Source organism: Megalobrama amblycephala, linkage group LG18 (genome assembly GCF_018812025.1).
Source record: "Megalobrama amblycephala isolate DHTTF-2021 linkage group LG18, ASM1881202v1, whole genome shotgun sequence".
Lineage (NCBI taxonomy): Eukaryota > Metazoa > Chordata > Actinopteri > Cypriniformes > Xenocyprididae > Megalobrama > Megalobrama amblycephala.
In genome coordinates, this window is record NC_063061.1 from 17,526,512 (window position 1) to 17,549,534 (window position 23,023).

At 37.5% G+C, this 23,023-nt stretch overlaps 2 protein-coding genes and 3 non-coding genes across 7 annotated transcripts in view; 2 read left to right on the forward strand and 3 right to left on the reverse strand.

The window, feature by feature from the left end:
- rap1gap2b (RAP1 GTPase activating protein 2b) overlaps positions 1–23,023 on the reverse strand; it is a 96,209-nt gene that overhangs the window by 41,687 nt on the left and 31,499 nt on the right. For 2 of the 3 annotated variants that reach the window (XM_048165639.1, XM_048165638.1), the window contains exons 1-2: positions 11,374–11,695; positions 6,174–6,209 (exon numbers count right to left, since the gene is read on the reverse strand). In XM_048165639.1, the coding sequence (XP_048021596.1) occupies positions 6,174–6,209; positions 11,374–11,417 (80 nt within the window). In that variant the 5' untranslated portion in view covers positions 11,418–11,695. Of the gene's footprint in view, positions 1–6,173; positions 6,210–11,373; positions 11,696–23,023 lie in introns of those variants that run through there. The other variant, XM_048165641.1, reaches the window with a different exon arrangement.
- trnas-uga lies at positions 12,462–12,543 on the reverse strand. The gene has a single exon. It is a non-coding gene; the product is annotated as a tRNA-Ser (tRNA).
- trnaa-cgc lies at positions 13,123–13,194 on the forward strand. The gene has a single exon. It is a non-coding gene; the product is annotated as a tRNA-Ala (tRNA).
- Positions 16,136–16,208, reverse strand: trnav-uac. The gene has a single exon. It is a non-coding gene; the product is annotated as a tRNA-Val (tRNA).
- Positions 16,609–23,023, forward strand: part of st6gal1 (ST6 beta-galactosamide alpha-2,6-sialyltranferase 1) — a 28,039-nt gene continuing 21,624 nt past the window's right edge. The window contains exon 1 of the mRNA XM_048165643.1: positions 16,609–17,064. Coding sequence (XP_048021600.1) covers positions 17,053–17,064 — 12 coding nt within the window. The 5' untranslated portion in view covers positions 16,609–17,052. The remainder of the gene's footprint in view (positions 17,065–23,023) is intronic.

Below are 23,023 nucleotides of genomic sequence, written 5' to 3' on the forward strand. Positions count from 1 at the left end.
GATTGGTCTAATTTTATACTAAGAAGTAAGACAGATTGCCCCTTGACTAAGTGCTTGGTCATACTTAAGACAGTCTGTCTATGTTTAATGGATATGTTTATGCAACTGGCCCCCTGATAACACACTATTAATCAATGCCTCAATGAGCATGTAAAGTCCTGTTTAGTTCTGTTTACTCATGGCTGGGGTGTTTTGTGTCAGTTTTTCATGAGGAAGAAATACACACTGGCTCTCTTGTTAGCTTATCATGCTTAAATGCCACTTGCAAACAGCTAACGCATGTGGTCTGAATTGCATAAGCGCGAGCTTCCCCATCTCACCAGGTCTGATGTGTGAAACATATGTGTGTGTACGCTCACAAACATTCGTCCACACCCTTCCAAGCAGGACTGAACAGTGGGTGATTGGTTAGATGTGGAGATCCCACCTGTTACCTCTCCACCTGGTTGCTAGCATAATACATCACATTAGATTGTGGCCCCTAAAGTTAGACAGCATCGCTGAAAATACCAGTACATGACAGACTTCCATCCAATATTTTCAGCGGTGGCCTTTTGCATGGGAGGCTTGTGCACTGGTTTTCCACAAGGCCTCTTAACTAGCTTCCTTCTGCAGTCAATCACTTTCACAAGAAACAACATGTTGGTTAACCAGTGTTAAATGCAAAGCTTTTGATGTTGAGCAGAATGGATATGATGGTCTAACCAGCATAAAGCAAAGTGAATCAGCAAATCTAAGCATATCTTTTTTAATTAATTACTATCAGTCGATATTGGATATTTAATTGTTCATGCATTTTCCCACTATTTTTACATTTTGATTACATTTGTATGTCTCTATGAATAAAAGCATATGTTAGATTAAAGGGTTAGTTCACCCAAAAATGAAAATTCAGTCATTAATTACTCCCCTCATGTGGTTCCACACCCCTAAGACATTTGTTCATCTTCGGAACACAAATTAAGATATTTTTGATGAAATCCGAGAGGTATATGACTCGTCCATAGACAGCAATTTAACCACCACTTTCAAGGTCCAGAAAGGTACTAAAGACATCGTTAAAATAGTCGACGTGACTGCAGTGGTTCAACCTTAATATTATGAAGAATAACATCATTATTTATGAAAAATAACGACTTTGTTCAACAATATCTGAAAATGAGTCAGCGTTCGGACGTAAACAAGCGCTGTGTGAACTACGTATGAATCTGACAGCATAGAGAAGAAATTGTTGAATAAAGTCATTATTTTTGTTTTGTTTTTGCGCACAAAAAGTTGAACCACTGTAGTCACGTCGACTGTTTTAACGATGTCTTTAGTACTTTTCTGGACCTTGAAAGTGGTGGTTAAATTGCTGTCTATGGACCAGTCATATACCTCTCGGATTTCATCAAAAATATCTTAATTTGTTTTCCGAAGATGAACCAAGGTCTTGTAGGTTGAGTAATTAATGACAGAATTTTCGTTTTTGGGTGAACTAACCTTTTATAAACGTAAATAAACGTTTGCCAAAATCAATCTTTAAAAACACCAATAATTTAATAACACTGTCAAATGTAATCTTTAGCAAAATGAATATCCACTTTTCATACTGTACATTATAATATTGTAATATCTAAACCCAATTACATTTCAAACAATTGATTGTAGTTTTTAATGTTTTAATTTTATTTATATAGACAAAATAGTATAGAATTTAAATAGTGTCTATTTATCAGTTATCTGCCCTAACATAAAGATAAGTATTGGCCAGAAAATGAATACTGGTGAATAAAATAAAACCGTATAAACTTTTATAAACTGAACATTCTTTGAAATTAAGCAATATTTTCTAGGGGTGTAACAATATAGCGTGTCACAATATATCGCAATACTAAATTGCAACAATGTCGTATTGTGGATAGTGACAATATTGTGTAGTTTACCCAAACTGAAAATTACTGTGTGAGAAAAAATTCAAGTTTACAGCGTTTTAGTGTCAGTACTACATTAAACTACTATATATAATGTTGAATATAATGTATAATAATGTAATGGGGGAATATTTGTGGGTCCTAATAATGCCAAATGTCTTATGTTACCAGTAAAAAGTGGCCTACATAATTTTAAATATATCTAGTCGGTGACAGAGTGAAACATATTCATCTAAAATAAATCTGTGTTTCAGCGTTAGAATCATGAATATTTTTATTCTGGTGTCACCATTGTCCTGTGCATTGGATTACCTGCACCAAGTCCAAGCCTATTCATTTCCACTCCCAATGTAATACCAAATTTAGCATTTTAATCAACAGTACATTTTTTGTTATCCTTTTACCATATATCTTGGAGTTTCGCAATAATATCGTATCATAAGCTCAGTTTCGAGATATGTATCGAATCATAACATGATATACTGTTACACCCTAATATTTTCCTGTTTGACTTGAATATGTTGATGGTGTGATTTTCGTTGTCACTGATGATCTGATTCTTTCGATATACATAATTACCAGTCATCAACTCACAAAGGAAGAAAGCTGACTTTCCCCTACATTCTGGCCTTTACAACATAGACTGTGGCAGAAAATACTAAAATTACAATAATGAAGTTGCAGTAATTTGTGTCATTCTTCATTATATTTCAAAAATTAGACCTTTCGGTAATTCAGATAAATTATATAATACCATCTGGTCTACAGACATTAAAGGACACTGGTTTTCTCCTTGCCAGTGGGATATCTAAAAATAGATACATGATTCACAACATCCTTCAAACACTTACAAATACAATGAAAATATTAATGACCCTCGCCTTTCATCAATTCACCTCAAAGCAAACCATGAATTGGCCCTGTGAAGGCCGATATCAGGCAGAACCGGATCATTTCCATGTGTATGATCTGCAGTCACGACCCTATTCAGGGTTATGCAGTGATACTCTCAAGCAGAGTGAAGCTTCTTTCCACTCTGATGCTCTGAACACTTTACCAAACCACTTCATCAAGGCCTTTCAGGATATTAAAGCCCTGTTTGTTTGTTTGTGTGTGTGAGGATGATAATGCTAGAGTTGCACGTGCACCCATGAATAATAAGCTATGAATGAGCGGATGGATGGTAAGCAGGTGGTGGACAAATCTGAAAATATGACAAGACAGGACAGATTAAAGGGTTAGTTCACCCAAAAATGAAAATTCTGTCATTAATTACTCACACTCATGCCGTTCCACGTCCATAAGACCTTCGTTCATCTTCGGAACACAAATTAAGATATTTTTGATGAAATCTGATGGCTCAGTGAGGCCTCCATTACCAGCAAGTTTACACTTTTAATGTCCAAAAAGGTACTAAAAACATATTTAAAACAGTTCATGTGACTACAGTGGTTCAACCTTAATGTTATGAAGTGGTCAGAATACTTTTTGTGCACCAAAAAACAAAATAACGACTTTATTCAACAATATCTAGTGTTGGGCGATTTCAAAACACTGCTTCATGAAGCTTCGAAGCTTTACGAATCTTTTGTTTCGAATCAGTGGTTTGAAGCGTGAAAGTCACGTGATTTCAGTAAGCGAGGCTTCATTATGTCATAAGTGTTTCGAAATTTCAATGGTTCATGTGACTTTGGCCGTTTGATACACGCTCCGAACCACTGATTCGAAACAAAAGATTCGTAAAGCTTTGAAGCTTCATGAAGCAGTGTTTTGAAATCGCCCATCACTAGATATTGTTGAATAAAGTCGTTATTTTGTTTTTAAGTATTCTTGTCACTTCATAACATTAATGTTGAAACACTGTAGTCACATGAACTGTTTTAAATATGTCTTTAGTAGCTTTCTGGGCGTTTGAAAGTGTAAATTAACTTGCTGTCAATAGAGGCCTCACTGAGTCATCAGATTTTATCAAAAAATATCTTAATTTGTGTTCCGAAGACCTTTGATCATCTTATGGGTGTGGAACGACATGAGGGTGAGTAATTAATGAATTTTCATTTTTGGGTGAACTAACCCTTTAACCCTTCCATGCTCTTACCAATGATGATCCTGCTGTTACTGGGGAAAAATTGACCCATACTTTATGATTGTGATGCATCTTGAAATATGAAATAGTGCTACGATTTGATACGATCTGATCAGATCAACAGTTAACCACAATTTTGTTGTTCCAAAAGTTACAAGAACTGTGTTTTGCAAACAAACATCAGTCAATACTGAAACCACTTTTTCAAAACTCTTCACACATTCAGTGAAACAGAAACTGTGAATCATTTTTCACTGCTTTCACACAAAATGCATTCAATGAGCACATTTTCCAAAATCCATGAACACTTTGTCATTCACACTTCACCATCTGCAAAACACTATTTGCAGCAAATTTTTCGAACGCTAACATTCGAAGCTTGTTAGCAATTGAAAAACAACATAGGTCAAAACTCTTCATACAGTTCTCATTACCAACTTTCTGCTTAGCACAGCAGTTAATTTCACATTCAAAATACGTTGCATCTGTCTCAGATCAAATTCCATAAAAATAGCAAAGGTTTTCAGCCAACAAACACACTTAGTCACTCATAAAAAGAGTAAAGAGTAAAACAAAAAAGTGCAAATTGGCCTGTATGTTCAGTGTAAGTGTCTAAGTGAGAAAAGGATTCATGTAATTTGAAAGATGTAGTCACTGAATGCATTTTGTGCCAAAGCAATGTTAAATAATCTTCAGTTTAGCCCACATAGACTGCTGTTGTGCTCACTGTGTGAAGAGTTTTGAAAAGTAAGTCGTTCAAATGACTCTTTTGAATCAAATCTGATTCAAATTATTAACCAAACTGAGTTGGTTAATAATTAACATCTGATTTACTCACTGAACCACAAGTCATTACATTTGTGACCCTGGACCACAAAACCAGTCATAAGTCGCTCGGCTATATTTGTAGCAATAGCCAACAATGTATGGGTCAAAATTATCAATTTTTCTTTTATGCCAAAAATCATTAGGATATTAAAGGTGCTAAAGAGGATCTTTTCGTCGACTGAGAAACCAAAGACTGTTACTGAGTTTTTGAAATGAGCGCATGCGTAAGAATTTCGAGGGAACGCCTCCCAAAACTCGTACACGAGTATTAGAACACGAGTGTTTACCACCCGCATTCGCTGTGTCGTGTTTGTGGATTCATTATGTCGGACTCACCGCAGGTAACTCATAATCTGCAGTTGTTACTCCTGTCTCCTGACAAAAACATTGCATGCGGCGCCTGTGGAGTGTGGAAAGTTACTGGAGCGCGCAGCCGCGCTCGTCTCTCACAAGGAACGTCACGGCAGTGAATGACAAGCCAAAGGGCCAAGCCAAAGGGATTGGCTGATGTTTTTAAGGCCCTACCTCGTGCACAGATGATGTATATTAATATTATTCCTTTCAGTGCACCTAATAAATAGTCTTTTATCAGTTAGTAAAGACAGTTTCAAGTAATATTGCAAAAATGTATAAAACAAAACATCCTCTTTAGCACCTTTAAGTAAAAGTCATGTTCCATGAAGATATCTTGTAAATTTCCTACTGTAAATACATAAAAAATGTATTTTTGTAAATGGATATGCATTGCTAAGGACAACTTTGAAGGCGATTTTCTCAATATTTAGATTTTTTTGCACCCTCAGATTCCAGATATTCAAACAGTTGTATCTCAACCAAATATTGTCCTATCCTAACAAACAATACATCAACGGAAAGCTTATTTATTCCTTATGACTGGTTTTGTGGTCACATTTGGTCATCTTAAACTCGAAAGGAACCGAGAGCTAGTACTTTTCAATCCATGACTGGTGGTTCACATGATAAAGTGTTTAACATACACGTTCACACATAAGAGTTTCGTTGAGATGTTGTGAAAACAAGTGACATTCCAGTGAATAAATGGGCCACAATGTATAAGGTTAATCTAAATCCTAAAAGTGGCCAAAAGAAGCATAGTTTATGTCTGCTGAAAGACAAAATGGTAAAAAGCCACAAACAGATGCTGCTTTTCGCACAGGAACTAAGCATTTTGGTCACGCAAACTTATACACACAGCACTGCCTGCAGTTTTCTTCAGGCCTCTCATTTGCCTCTTTTCATGAAACAGATAAGAGGATACAGGGCTGTCAGGTTTTATGGGAGATGGAAGGGAAAGAGAGTGGGTCGGCGGTGCAGACAGTACTCACCGAGCTCGAAGGGCGCTAATGGAAGACTTGTCAAGCCTGCATTTGAAGAGAAAAGACAAGAAAGCATTTAGGATCAAGAAACAAACGTAGATGGCTGTAATTTGCTCAGCTCAAATGGCAGGACTAAAGGAACAAAAGGGGTTAAAGAGGACATTTCTGTAATGTATCATCCCTGTATGTTTTTCTTGTCACAGATTGGTGCGCTTAATGCTCAATTAATGTTGACATGCAGAAAAGGTCACCCACCAGCACTGACTCCCCACAATATCACATCAAAACATAACAGGGTTGACTCAGAGTGTGTGGAAAGGTGTGGTCGTTTATTTTTATCCAGCTTGTTTTCGATATCTCACACATTTGTGTGTCACACACACAGTTTCCTTTTATCTTCAGGGTGAATTTATAGTATTATATAAAAACTTGTCATCTTTAAAGCATTTTCTGATTCACAAAAACAACCCTTATTTCAGTTTTTACCTAATATGTATTATCATATGACAGGTTTTGTCAGGAAAAGCCATGTTTTTGTTGTAGATGTGTTAACAGAACATGTCAGGGTTAAAACAAAGTCATTTTTTATGTGTTTTTTTTAAATCATGCACTTATATACAGTGATGCACTTATAATGGCCAATCCACAAACATTAAAATACTCACTGTTTCATCAGTACACAATGATTTTAGTGTGGAGAAATCTTACTAACCTTTCCTGTGTAATGTTATATCCAGCTTTAGAATGAAAATCTTATGCTATAAACCCTAAAACTATTGTAAAAATGCTACAAGTTTTACACATTTTAACAGAAGACTTCAGATTTCTGCTTTTACAAACTAACCCCATTTACTTTCATTTTAAGTGTCTCAATGTAAACTTGATTTCGAAATTAGAGTTTAAATGACATTATTTTATTGTGTTGAACCTGAAATATTCCTTTAATAGAAGCTATCTTTAACATTTCTAACCACGTGAGCGTTTATGTGCACCAGTCCGTGAGGGCGCTGCTGTCAACTCCCGTTACTGTAAGTAACTGCAATTATTGTGTCTTATTTTCTTTATAATATCAGACTGATTCCCTAAAACACATAATGACAGGGAATGAAACGTCCCATTCAGTGAGATGATTTAGCAAGACAATTTGTTTGCCACTTGGTATAACATTTCGCTAGGACATTTTAGGGAGAACTTTAAGTTTCCAAATTTGAGCATACTGAGACTGTGGTTGCCAACTGACCCTAACTGAGTGCCTGTGTGGTTCATATGTCAGTGCTATAAAGAAAAAAGAGACATTTCCAGCTGCTTAAGTGCATATGGCTTGGAGCGTCAGACTTCAAATGAATGTCAAAGTGAGGACTGAGTCAAGATGGAAAACACACAGCTGCATGAGCATGACTTCTTTCTGGTGCTGTGAAGTAGAGCAATCCATCATCCCAGCTTCCACTACAGCTTTCAGAGCTTAAAGGTGTAAAAATCAGATTAAATGTAGTGTAAGTGTATCTCGTACATGGGTTACTGGGTAGAGAACCATCACCTTATGATTTATGTGTGTGTGTGTGTGTGTGTGTGTGTGACCATCTGTTTGTGTGGGGTTACTGTTGAGGTGTCACTATTAAAAGCGTGGTGTGATGGAGACTGGGTGTGGTGGGGATGTGGGTAATTGTGAGAGAGGAAGGGTGTGGACATGTGTGTGTGTGTGTGTGTGCATGCAACAAAATTTCCCACAGTAAAAAAGCTGACACACATTAAGTTCTCATTTCTTTGTAACACTAGTTAATTAGAACAGCATATGAAATATGGTGAGCTGAGATTATATCAAATGATCACATTATTGAGTAATTTTTGGTGTATTTGTTCTTACAAATAATACAACAGGGGTAGCAATGTTGCTTCATAGCAAGAAAGTAAGAAATTTAAACTGAACATGAAACCTAACCCTTACCTTAAGCCTAATATTAAGACTAAATGTAACCCTCAGGCTAATGCTAAGGTTAAACAAACCTAATTCTTAGTCTAATGCTCATGCAAAAACTGATTCACAGCCTAACACTAAGACAAAATCTAACCTTCAACCTAATGCAAAGCCTAAATCTAAGCCTCAGCCTAATTCTAAGAATAAAACTAACTGTAATGCTGAGGCTAAACCTAAACCTTACCTTCGGCCTAATGCTAAATGAGCCTAAACTCCAGCCTAACACAAAGCTGAAATCTAACCTTTAGCCTAATTTTTAGGGTAAAACTAAAGTTGCGTCCCAAATGACGCACTATACACTATGCACTATGCACTTATACACTATGTACTTTTGCACTATGTACTCAAACATGTAGTGCATGAATTGTATAAGGTTATTTTGTCATTTAACATCGGAGTCTGACAGTCCCTTCCCCTCCACTACGTAATTAAAGCTGTGACAGTTGAGTGCATGAAGTGTCCAACATTCAACACTTCGTTTTTTCCGTTAATTTAGCGCATCACCCGGGTATTTAAATAGTAATTTTTCTTTTTGGAATTTTCAGTGTGCACCATTTATACTTAAAAACGTCATAGAATAGTGCATAAGTATGCAAATTGGGATGCACCTTAACTCTATGTTTAATGAAGCTAACTTTCAGCCTAATAACAAGAATAAGCATAACGTTCAGACTAACGATAAGGCTAAATAAACCCAATCCTGAGCCAAACGCTAAAGCTTAATAAACCCAATCCTCAGCCTAACACTGAAGCTTAATAAACCCAATCCTCAGCCTAACGCTAAAGCTTAATAAACCCAATCCTCAGCCTAACGCTAAAGCTTGATAAACCCAATCCTCAGCCTAACACTAAAGCTTAATAAACACAATCCTCAGCCTAACGCTAAAGCTTAATAAACCCAATCCTCAGCCTAACGCTGAAGCTTAATAAACCCAATCCTCAGCCTAACACTAAAGCTTAATAAACCCAATCCTCAGCCTAACGCTAAGGCTTAATAAACCCAATCCTCAACCTAACGCTGAAGCTTAATAAACCCAATCCTCAGCCTAACGCTAAAGCTTAATAAACCCAATCCTCAGCCTAACGCTAAAGCTTGATAAACCCAATCCTCAGCCTAACGCTAAAGCTTAATAAACCCAATCCTCAGCCTAACGCTAAAGCTTGATAAACCCAATCCTCAGCCTAACACTAAAGCTTAATAAACCCAATCCTCAACCTAACGCTAAGGCTTAATAAACCCAATCCTCAACCTAACGCTGAAGCTTAATAAACCCAATCCTCAGCCTAACGCTAAAGCTTAATAAACCCAATCCTCATCCTAACGCTAAAGCTTGATAAACCCAATCCTCAGTCTAATGCTAAAGCTTAATAAACCCAATCCTCAGCCTAACGCTGAAGCTTAATAAACCCAATCCTCAGCCTAACGCTAAAGCTTAATAAACCCAATCCTCAGCCTAACGCTGAAGCTTAATAAACCCAATCCTCAGCCTAACGCTAAGGCTAAATAAACCCAATCCTCAGCCTAACGCTAAGGCTAAATAAACCCAATCCTCAGCCTAACACTAAAGCTTAATAAACCCAATCCTCAACCTAACGCTAAGGCTTAATAAACCCAATCCTCAACCTAACGCTGAAGCTTAATAAACCCAATCCTCAGCCTAACGCTAAAGCTTAATAAACCCAATCCTCATCCTAACGCTAAAGCTTGATAAACCCAATCCTCAGTCTAATGCTAAAGCTTAATAAACCCAATCCTCAGCCTAACGCTGAAGCTTAATAAACCCAATCCTCAGCCTAACGCTAAAGCTTAATAAACCCAATCCTCAGCCTAACGCTAAAGCTTAATAAACCCAATCCTCAGCCTAACGCTGAAGCTTAATAAACCCAATCCTCAGCCTAACGCTAAAGCTAAATGAACCCAATCCTCAGCCTAACGCTAAAGCTTAATAAACCCAATCCTCAGCCTAACGCTAAGGCTAAATAAACCCAATCCTCAGCCTAACGCTGAAGCTTAATAAACCCAATCCTCAGCCTAATGCTAAGGCTTAATAAACCCAATCCTCAGCCTAACGCTAAGCTGAAAACATACAGTGAACCTAAGCCTAAGGCTAAACCAATGATCAACGTAAAGCTAAGTCTAAATCTAAATGTAGACCCAAGCCTAAATCTAAGAACTCAAGCACCTCTTGAATGTTGCCACACTGCAGTGAACACATCAAACCACAAAAATGGCCAAATGGCATAAAAAACAGTTAAAAATAGCCTTAAAAGAAAACTTCAGGTAGAGATGATATAGAGGAGGAGCAAGCGAGAAAGTAAAACAAGAGTGCTGAAAGCTGTAAAAGCCTCAGTGGAAAGCTGAAGCTGTAGCATCATAAATAAAGCATTCACTTGCTCTGACCCCTCATAACCGTCGCCTTCATATTCACCATTTCCCACACACAAACAAAGAAAACACAACAGCCTGTAATGATAAACATACATGTACAAAACAAAATCACACACCATCACTTTAACTATTCAACCCCGCACTTACTCAACATGTGTGACATCAAGGTTTCAAGAGGGAAACGAGAAAGGAAATCTGAAATGCTCACAAATCAGGACTACAGTGAGAAACAATGCTAATGTGCACTCTAATGCATCTCAACTGCTTATAAATGATTTAGCATTATGGAAAATATTCAGCATCATATATATATAGAAGCTCAGCTGGTCTCCGTATTTTTATTCTTGTCCTTACAATATAAGTCATTGGGGTTCAAGTTCTGACTTTCACTGTATGGACAAGAAATAAAGTTTACATGGAATACAGGTGAGATTTCAGATTTAAAGCGTCTCTATTGCAACTTTGAAAAGTACTAGTCCGTAGGAGTGAACAGAGAGGAAAATGGACACTTGAACAATGCCCTCTGATACATTTGCATACATGCAGCCATTACTATCAACTATCATAGCTCTCCTAATATATTCTCCCTTAGATTTGTTATGTCACATAGAACTATTACAAATCAATATTGTGATATTTCCGACAGTAAATCACACCACATTCAACTTATAAATCAATGTAAAGTGAGAGTGCAAATGAATGCAGATTAAAAACAGCCCATGCAAGCATGCTGACAACCATAAATAAACACCAGTGAGCACATCACGGACCCTCTCGCACACAGGGCATCTGGCAGACATTTCCACACAGCTGACAGCTGATGCTGTTCCACATGACCAACGTACCATCCGAATCCACCGAAGGATACGCTCCTCTTCCTCCTCAGCATGGTCCCTCTTTATTCGCCTCTAACTCCAATTCGTCTTCCTCTCTCTCCTCACCACTCTCTTGTATCGTCCCTCTGTGCTTGTGTTTCAGTATCTCACAATCACTCTTTCTGTTTCCTCACTCTCTCATGTGCATCTCTCGCTCTCTTTGAAATGATTTCATTCTCCACCCTGTTTCTCACCCTTTGTGCATGTGTATGTGTATGACAGTTTGGGGTTCTCGCACCTGCTGTGTCACTCCCACTCACTTCACCACACAACTCCACACGTTAAGTGTAGAAGAGAGGGTGGTGGAGGAAGAGAGGAGGGGGAGAGAGGAGTGGCTGAAAGCAATATTTTTTTAATCTCGTTCTCTCTAGAGACCCTCTGGGCCTTCTGTCTGTTGGAATATAAAATATGAGATATGGCTGCCTGATAAGGCCATAGTAAGTGATTTTAAAAATAATACAATAGAACTATATCACAATTTCTTGCCTTTTACTCTGTTAGCTGTCTTTACCATTTTTTATGCCTGCTGCAACCCAGCAAACTCAATTATACATCTTGTTCTAAATTAATAATAGGATAGTAGATGGATTGCACAAAATGAAGGATGTATTAGAATGAATGGATTATGATCTATTCTGCATTTGTTCTCACAATACAACATTATCATAAAAGGACTGGCAGTGATGTAATAAGTGTCTCTAAACTGTGGCCATTAAGAAAGCAGCAATTGTGCCTAGATTTGCACTAATACGCATTACATTAGCGCCCCCTCCTGGCGAGATTAATTAAGATCAACGCATCTTACGTCAGCCACTGAAAAGTTGAGTCTTTCAAATTAGATAATTTAAGGCTTTAATTCACTTAGTTGAACATAATGTACCCATTATGATCCCTAAAAAAGAAATTCCGTTCTGGAAATATTTTTTTACAGAACTGTTTTAAGAATACGTGCACTTTAAATGGTCTTTTGCCGTGCATTAATAGTGTCTTTTAAATTAATATACACAAAAAGTATTTAATAGATGTGTACGTCCCAAGAGAAAGAAGAAAGGAAATTCCGCTGCGAGCAGGGTTCGAACCTGCGCGGGGAGACCCCATTGGATTTCAAGTCCAACGCCTTAACCACTCGGCCATCGCAGCTCATCCCTAAACCACAATATTGTGGTATAGAACCTTAAATATTACCGCAGCCTCATTTTATTTATTTAGTCGTTTACTCGTTTAACCGTCTTCCTGTTCTTCCCTATTTTTTTTCTTGCGTTCGTGAAAAAATACTGCAAAATTAACAAACATACATAATGTTAATGTTGTACGAGACGCACTTTTAGTAAACCCGGAAGTTAGCATCACCTAGCTTCCGCCACATAGATTAATTTGCAAAATAAGTGTAACCAACAAAAGCCGCTAGATGGCGCCGCCAACAGTGGGAATATGTATTTGAAAAAGATGGCAGTTTGTTTTGTAACTGTTTACTCTTGTTGCTTTAGTCCAATCAAGAGACTATCTTAGAACAATCGCGTGCTGGTGAGGCAAAGCTGTGAGCCGGTTTATTTGTTTATTTAGCTTGTGTTTTAGTTGGGTGGCATGAGAAACTGCTCTAAGTGCTGTATAAAATAAATCTTGCAGGTAAAACTGAAAAACAACTCCGTTGTTCTGTCGAACAGTATACTAGTGTTCTGATATTTTCAGGGGAAAATCACAGAGTATTTTACGTCACGTGGGGATGTAGCTCAGTGGTAGAGCGCATGCTTCGCATGTATGAGGTCCCGGGTTCAATCCCCGGCATCTCCACTTTTTCGGCAATACATTAATAGTAAAATAATGCATTTTTATTTACAGCATCATATTAAGGTAGTATTGGAAATAATATTTTTCTTTTTACATGCACATGTACAAAGAAAAATATATTTTATTTTCAATACTACTTTTGTTTTAACAAAATATATAATTTCAACCAACTGTGATCACATAACTTCTTCTAAGAATACCACAAGTCACTCTAGCAAAGATAGATATATCTTTTATATCACCACAGTTCTGCAGCAAAACCATAGGCGGAGGGCAAACCAACTCCGGGGTAAGGCTAGTTTAAAAAAAGGATAAGATTAGATACATAGGCGTAATTTGTGGGTGGGACAGGTGGGACACATTTCACCAGGGTCGATATTGTCCCTATCACTTTTTGAAACGTCTTGCGGCATATGGAAGGCCAAAAGGGCCAAAAACACATGAATTTTAACACGTCAACAACATGTTAAATACGTGTATTTCATGCTTAGTTAACGCGTATTTCACACTTTAGACATTTCACGCTTTAAATAGATATATTTCCCATGTCTGCGAGTCAAGCAACCCATACACAGTTTCGGTTCATTTAGCCTATAAGACCTGCCGGCGCCTCCATGTCAGGATTTTGTCTGCTATATTTGCTTCTTATTTATTAAATCCAGGCAATTGGTTGATGAAACATTGATTAAACTTAAGATACAATTTTTACAAAATGAAATTCACTGTAAAGAAAGGCTTTCTACAAAACAAAACTTAATGAAGTGGTCAAAATCATGTCTGACCCACTCCATGTCTCCCGATTGGCCTATTGCGCATCTTATCTTAGTCATGCAGTTCATTTTTCACAATCAAATATTAAAAAAATAACATTATAATAGACCTATTTAAACATAAAGAAAACGTATTTGGTTTCATTTTTTAATGGCTGAATGCTAATTTCGGTTAATTTTCATGACCGACACACGTTAACCGAACATTAACCGTTAAAATAGGATACATCGTAAAATGCGCAATATATCGGGAGACATGGAGTCGGTCAGACATGATTTTGACCACTTCATTAAGTTTTGTTTTGTAGAATGCCTTTCTTTAAAGTGAATTTCGTTTTGTGAAAATTGTATTTTAATTTTAATCAATGTTTCATCAGCAATGTCAATCTTTGCAGCTGACACTGATTCAGAAAACATTAGTTTATTAATAAACAATTAAAATGTCTCCTTGCTGTTTTTTGCCACTTTCATAATCATTATGTTTGCCGGTTCTTAATGCAAGGTTTATGCGTGCGCTTGAGTGCTATATAGATATTGCGTAAATTCTCATTATTATGGTTTATTCTCTCCAGTATTTAAGAAATTAAATGAATTTAAATGTGATTAGTCAACTATTGGCTTAAATGAACTACTACTAGTCGACTAGAAATAACTTATTTCACATATTTTCGATCCAGTATGTCACAAGGGTTTGAGCTTGCGCTCCGCACCCATGTTCTGACACAAACACAGAGAGAGCATCGTACATTATTATCAGTTTAAAATGATATTTGTGTATGACTAACCTGCACTATTTCTTTAGAACAAAACTGCGCAGCAGGTCTATCATCTCTAGTCACACACTTCAGCTAGCCTTCACACCAGAGAAAAAACTTTGCAGGTCATATGGCTGAGAGAGAGCATACTCACATTCAGTGAGCTTATAATGCCACATTTTATTGTCAGTAAAGGTAAGGGCGTTGTTAAAAAAATGGAGTAAGTGGAAAAATTAAATCTATTTTTTCATAAAACGGCAATTTAAATATATTATTTCTATAGATTATACAAAAAAAAAAAAAAAAAAGACCAAATAAAAGGGCTGAATAAGCTGATCTAGCATGTTAAATGGTGGCATCCTAGTAAATAAATGGTTAATCTCACAGAAATGGTTTGACCCAAGTTTTCAGCAGCCAATGACACTGACCCGTGTGAAATACGCGTTAATACGCGTGAAATACACATACTTAAAGTATTGTTGATGTGTTAAAATTCACGTGTTTTTGGCCCTTTTGGCCTTTCATAGTGGCATGGACATACCTAATACACATGAAACATCTCAAATTGACTAGCAAAGCATTAATTTCATTCGTTTGTTAAATAAGAGATGATCTGGCACTGGATTGTGTTGTTTTTGAAATCACGCAGAGCGTTCTTTGATGTTGCCACTGTTATCAGTGGCATGCAACTGTTCTCTCTTGGCGCTCATGCACAGTCCACGCAGAAGAGCTTTATCACTGAACAAAGGTTTTAATGAGGGAGGGGTCGGTGAACTTAAAAAACGGTGTGTACTGATGTTGATTCATGTTTATTACTAGTAGGAAGAGATGATCGCTTCATGTGCCGCTTGAACTGAAACGCAGTGATCACACACTTACATGTTGCCTAGCAACAACCTACATATTCCACCATAAACGCTCCCAATAAATGATTTGTTATTAAAGCGTCTACTTCCGCAAACCACTATATGATTTGGCATGGCAGCCAATTCCAACAATAAATAACCATTGCCTTACCTAATGCCACAAAACAAAAATGTCTTCAAATTCTGAATGCATAATTTATCACATAAAAAGTGCACAGAGAGCTATCCTTTATAATCACTAAAAAGCTGCCACTCATCTCAATTCATTCACAAAGTGTGAAATCCCCTGTTGCAAGGGGAAGACTAAACCTTACAACCTTACACACGACTCACCAATGAACAAAACCTAGTGTGTAAAAATACATGCATTTTATATTGACATAAAGAGTATCAACATAATATGCTGTTCATTCGTTAAAATTGGTTATTAGATAGGCCTATTAGTTTTGCATTTTGTCTAAAACCCGATACAGAAACTATTCTGTTCAAAGAAACTAATATATACATCCGACAACATCATAAAACTATCACATCATCCTAATGGCTAAAAGCTTGGTTCCACTGGGGCTCGAACCCAGGACCTTCTGCGTGTAAAGCAGACGTGATAACCGCTACACTATGGAACCTGTATGCATATCGTCCTTAACCACGTTGCTAAAAATGATTCACGTGAAATTTCATTTAATCCAACACAAAAGTTAAATGAATATGTAATCAAATCACGATATGACACGGACAACATGTAAGCTTATAATCTATTGCAGTATTTTTAGCAAAACTATTCATAATGCAACATTATGCGCCTTTAAATGAAGAATGGGTAATCTAAAGGTACAAAACGCGTGAAATAATATTTTTTTCCCTATAATTTATTTATTTTAGCAACCAATGCAATGAGTCCATTTGTACGGAACACCGCACATGACATGCAAAAAAAAAAAAAAAATTAGCAAATCGAGGGAACGAATTAGTATATCGTGCGCACGATTTAGCCCAATATTTTTTTTTCTACATGTCATGTCCGGGGCTCCGTGCATTTGTGCCTGTTTGGTGTCAGAAGCACATATATAAGTAGCAATAGGAGAAAAATTAATCCGCAGAATCCGCTGCATTCACAGCCGCAGTCAATAAGAAGGGCACAGACCGCTCTCTTCCGCTAGAGACAACAGACTGAACCATCAAACCAGCAAGCTTCGAGTCTGTCCATATTATTATGCAGTATATAAACATGGCGGTTTATCAACATGCCTCAGCTCGAAAAGATCTATATTTAGATGTCATGTTGTAGAGCATCTCTTCGGAAGTAAAAGAGGAAAAAGTCTTGTCGTGATTTAGGTTATTATACTAAGGGATTATACAATATAGCTTTCCTGTACGCATAATATGTATGCATAAAATATCTAACAAAATGCCAAGACCGGGCACTGGAGAAAACTGACTGAACTAACCAAAAGAAAACATCAGAAAAATATGGGATACAAGGTAGGCGTGCATATCATATTTGTCTCATCCACGCAGCATCATTTCGCTCCACTTTTCTTCAATGTCTCAACGCATTTAGACGGGTTTTGGGATTCTTTATTAAAAATAATATTGGTGTTGTTTATCCATTAAATGTTCGGAGCATGCATTTAAAAATTAACAAACACCAATCTGAATCAACCACCAGGTACAGAAGATATGCCTGAGTTTAGATTATTATTCCGGTTTTTATCGCATATTACTCTGCGTGTTATGTAAAACAGAATGCGGTTTCATTAATCAGGCCTATGCATAGCTTATTTTATACGGACACCCTAATGTCCCATCCAAACTTACGAAGGCCAGTGTCTTGATAGCCATTTTTATTATTTGTACACAATTTTTATGCATTTACGATTAAAGATGGCACAATACAATACAAACACAAAACAACTAGGCTATATATATATGGCAATTCCAGCGTTATGAACGTGACGTTGCAGTCAAAACTTGAAACAAAAATTCTGAGAGAATGCATTTAATACCAACATATTGAACCGTCTGTTTATATATTCTTAACCCCTTACTAAAGGAGTCCAGACATTAGAAAAATGCCAGTCTGTACAATCGTTTTATATTTTAGATGAGGGAAATATAGCCTACATGCGTTACTAAGTCACTTGGGTGACAAATTTTTTTTTTTTTAGGAATTCTGTGAATTACACTGCGCAAACTATAAGTAATACTGCCCACTGAATGAAGAAGGGTTGGCTCTCCACAGAGCATAATTTTTTTCTTTCTTTCTTTTCTTTTCTTTTTTTTCTCGTATTAGCATTTATGAACGTTACGGGCGTGACCTGAAAGCAGCATGAAGACTGCTTTAAAACTTTCACAGAGACCTCAAGCAGGCATTTAAACTTCCAAATATTGGCCTAGCCTATGCCTAGGCCTAGCCTATGGTAAGACTGCACAATTAATCAACTTTTTACTAAATTTTATACAACTTTACTCTGCAAAAGGTTTTGGATTTGACCTAATTCTCATGTTGACAAGTGTGTGCGTTTTCCATGACAAGCGACAAGCCGTGGCTCTGTCACACCACACAGTGAAAAATACATCGCGGAGCAAAGAGGACACTGACAACACGTCGACAGACAAGACAAAGTGGGTTACTTATGATCTTACACAAAGTCCCAGCTTTCAAACTGTGTAGTTTTTTAAGAAATTCAAACAATAAAAAACGTTTTGTGGCTCTTTAATGTGTCGTGACCATGGTCGTGACAGATTGCTGTAGCTCCTCAGCTCAAGAGGCTCGTAAACCGACCATCTCTTCCTACTAGTTCATGTATAGCATCAAATAAACATGAATGAACATGAGAAGGAATGTTGTTTCAAACGCGGAAAGACGTCAATATACACAATTTTTCAAGTTTAACTCCGCCAAGGTTAATCTTCTACCTACTGACTTTTCCTGGCAATTCTGACTTTATAAGTCGCAATTGTGAGAAAAAAGTCAGAATTCTGAGATATAAACTCAGATATAAAGTCACAATTCTGACTTTTTTCCTCGCAATTGCGAGTTTATATCTCAGAATTGTCACTATAACGCGCAATTGTGAGAAAAAAAGTCAGAATTATGAGGGGAAAAGTCAGAATTGTGAGATATAAACTCGCAATTGCGAGATAAAAAGAATTCTGAGATAAAAAACTAGTAACTGTTAAAACTAATAACTTCGTAATAACTGTTTTTATTTTTTTATTTAGTCGTGGAAACGGGCTTCCATAATTTTCGGCTAGTTTGCGCAGTTTAAAGCAAAATCTTGAGTACTGTATCATAAAGCCCTACCTTCTGATGTTCATATTTCGTTCTATAACTGGCAAAGAGGAAGAGAAGATTGGTTCATGTGCGCTTGATTTGCTGCTTACAGTGAGGCACTGCAGTCACACACCGTATTAAGAGCGACTTCTATTGTTTGATTTTTTTAAATAAAATCGACTGCATTTCAAAGTTGAGAACTTTTTTCAAATTAAAGCTAACGGGGCACAAGAGTATTGTGATTTAATATGGAGCGTCCATTATGGTCACGTCCATAATGCTTATTATGGTTATTCAGAGCAAAGTAGTGAGATGAATTATCTTCTCTCTCCAATAAGGCTTACAGGACATTCAAACTGATGTTACATGTTACAGTTGTCACATTATAAAATACACTAATTTATGCAATTGACATAAAATCCATGATTTTTTATGAAATCAAGCTATACTTCAGCTTCTCATCAGATTTTTTGACCACAAAACATACCAGACCCATTTGAATTCTGCACAGAATGGTATATTATAAAGCGACATGGAGCTGGAGGAGATTAGGAGGAGAAACGGTTAGACAATTTTGGACAAATGCTATGGCAATGTTAAAAATGCATATGTAGCTAAGTCAAAGCCTCCGCTGTCCAACTCGGATCATAATGTTGTACATCTGCTTCCTTCTTATAGGTCAGTTTTCAAGACATGTCAACCAGAGTACAAAACGGTTAATATTTGGACAGAGGATTGAAGGGCTGTTTTCCGTGCACAGATTGGTCCATAGTTCAACAATTAGAGCTTGATGAGCTACTGACACATTAACTGATTACATTACTTTTTGTGTAGATAATGTAGTAGAAAAAAGGATGTTGTTGTTTATCCCAACAACAAGCCCTAAATTACAAAGGACATTAAAGAGTGCATAAATAATAAAAAGCTGGCATTTAGGAATATTTAGGGATAAGGTAGGACTATTAGTGGCACAGAAAGAATTAAAATATCATTTGAAAAAAGAAAAGGAACAGCACAGGCAAGCTATGGAACACAGTTTCTATACTTTTAACACAAGAAAACTTTGGGAAACAATGAAATTGGTCACTAACATGAACCCTGCTAAGAAACATATTACAACATTGGACAATCTACAGAGCAAATGAACTAAATTATTTTTATCTGTTACAACCCTGGTCTAGGTCAGGGAAAGCAGCATAAATAAAATGTTGTGGAAAAATCAGTTTCAACAATTTCTTTCTTTTTTAATTTTTTTTTTTGTTTAGTTTCGTCACAAAGCCAAAAAAATAAATGAAGCAATTTCTTCGGGGCTGGGCAAGGCCAAAACAATAAACAAAACAGCCACTAAACTAAACCCGAATTATTACTAACTAAACCCTGTAAAAAAAAAAAAAAAAGAAAAGAAAAGAAAAAGAAAATACAGTGGTCCTTACCTAACTTCATGGCTAACTCAACACATCAACACAGGAGAAAAGATGTACACAAAAGAAAACAGCAGCACCCCATATTGACAGAAAAACACAGAATTGTTGACATTTTTGCAGATTTATTAAAAAAGAAAAACTGAAATATCACATGGTCCTAAGTATTCAGACCCTTTGCTGTGACACTCATATATTTAACTCAGGTGCTGTCCATTTCTTCTGATCATCCTTGAGATGGTTCTACACCTTCATTTGAGTCCAGCTGTGTTTGATTATACTGATTGGACTTGATTAGGAAAGCCACACACCTGTCTATGTAAGACCTTACAGCTCACAGTGCATGTCAGAGCAAATGAGAATCATGAGGTCAAAGGAACTGCCTGAAGAGCTCAGAGACAGAATTGTGGCAAGGCACAGATCTGGCCAAGGTTACAAAAAATTTCTGCTGCACTTAAGGTTCCTAAGAGCACAGTGGCCTCCATAATCCTTAAATGGAAGACATTTGGGACGACCAGAACCCTTCCTAGAGCTGGCCATCTGGCCAAACTGAGCGGGGGAGAAGAGCCTCGGTGAGAGAGGTAAAGAAGAACCCAAAGATCACTGTGGCTGAGCTCCAGAGATGCAGTCGGGAGATGAGAGAAAGTTGTAGAAAGTCAACCATCACTGCAGCCCTCCACCAGTCGGGGCTTTATGGCAGAGTGGCCCGACGGAAGCCTCTCCTCAGTGCAAGACACATGAAAGCCCGGATGAAGTTTGCCAAGATGGTAAGAAATAAGATTCTCTGGTCTGATGGGACCAAGATAGAACTTTTTGGCCTTAATTCTAAGCGGTATGTGTGGAGAAAACCAGGCACTGCTCATCACCTGTCCAATACAGTCCCAACAGTGAAGCATGGTGGTGGCAGCATCATGCTGTGGGGGTGTTTTTCAGCTGCAGGGACAGGACGACTGGTTGCAATCGAGATAGATGAATGTGGCCAAGTACAGGGATATCCTGGACGAAAACCTTCTCCAGAGTGCTCAGGACCTCAGACTGGGCCGAAGGTTTACCTTCCAACAAGACAATGACCCTAAGCACACGAAGGAGAATAACGAAGGAGTGGCTTCACAACAACTCCGTGACTGTTATTGAATGGCCCAGATAGAGCCCTGACTTAAACCAAATTGAGCATCTCTGGAAGGACCTAAAAATGGCTGTCCACCAACGTTTACCATCCAACCTGACAGAACTGGAGAGGATCTGCAAGGAGGAATGGCAGAGGATCCCCAAATCCAAGTGTGAAAAACTTGTTGCATCTTTCCCAAAAAGACTCATGGCTGTATTAGATCAAAAGGGTGCTTCTACTAAATACTGAGCAAAGGGTCTGAATACTTAGGACCATGTGATATTTCAGTTTTTCTTTTTTAATAAATCTGCAAAAATGTCAACAATTCTGTGTTCTTCTGTCAATATGGGGTGCTGTGTGTACATTAATGAGGAAAAAAAATGAACTTAAATGATTTTAGCAAATGGCTGCAATATAACAAAGAGTGAAAAATTTAAGGGGGTCCGAATACTTTCCGTACCCACTGTATATCAACAACACCCTCTCAGTAGCTACAACACGCCACACCACTCTCTGCCACGTCCGCATCCCGGGTGTTTTTTCAAAGGAACGTTCCACTCGAGTCCACCAATTGCATACGTCCAATCAAGGCGGAGCTACCTGAGAGAGAGAAGCGCGCACGCACATCTCCACACACAGGGAAAAAGGGGGAGAAAAAACAACAATACGTCCTCTGACATGACATATCTGAGATTTGAGGCACAAAATGATTAAGAGGAATGTCATAGCATATCACAATCATTGCCTGATATTAAAGATACCCCTTGGGTGGAAGTAGACCCACGTGATGTGCAGCACCTTTTCAGGCGCTTGTGCACCAACAAGGCAGGGCCTGATGGGTTACCAGCTTTTTTGTTAAAAAACTGTTCTGAAGAACGTGCAATAGAATGGAGTCCCTTATTTCAGCAATCTCTTGATACCCATACTGTGCCAGCTTTGTGGAAAAAGTCCTACATAACACCATTTCCTAAAAAACCTGGTGCTAGAGAAAATAATGATCTTTGTCCCGTGGCTTTGACTTCAAATGTCATGAAGTGTTTTGAGAAATCTCATTGCTGGAAAAAGAAGTAGAGTCACTGTTAGACACCTGTCAGTTTGCCTATAAGCAGAACAGAAGTACTGAGGATGCTGTTCTTAGCACTGTTCATCTTGTGTCTAAGCATCTTGAGAATACTAAAGCCTATGCTCGTATTTTATTTGTTGATTTTAGTTCAGCATTTAATACAGTGCAGACACATCTGCTTTTAGAGAAGCTGTATAGCATGGGTGTCAGTGGATTTTTTTTTTTTTTTTTTGAGTAATAGAACTCAGCAGGTAAGAGTCAATGGGACACTTTCTGAGGTCAGATACAGTAACACAGGAGTGCCACAAGGTTGTATGTCATCGCCTGTGTTTTTTGCCTTGTATACGTATGACTGCAGGAGCACTTATACTAATAATTATATCAAGAAATATGCTGATGACACTGTCATCTTGAGTCTCTTACACAAAGACATGGACTTTCCATCATAATACATTGAAATAGATACTTTTATTCTGTGGTGTGACAAGAACTGCCTTGTGTGAAATGTAAAAAAGACACAAGAAATGGTCTTTGACCCAAGAAGTGTAACTGAACACAAGCCTGTGATCATT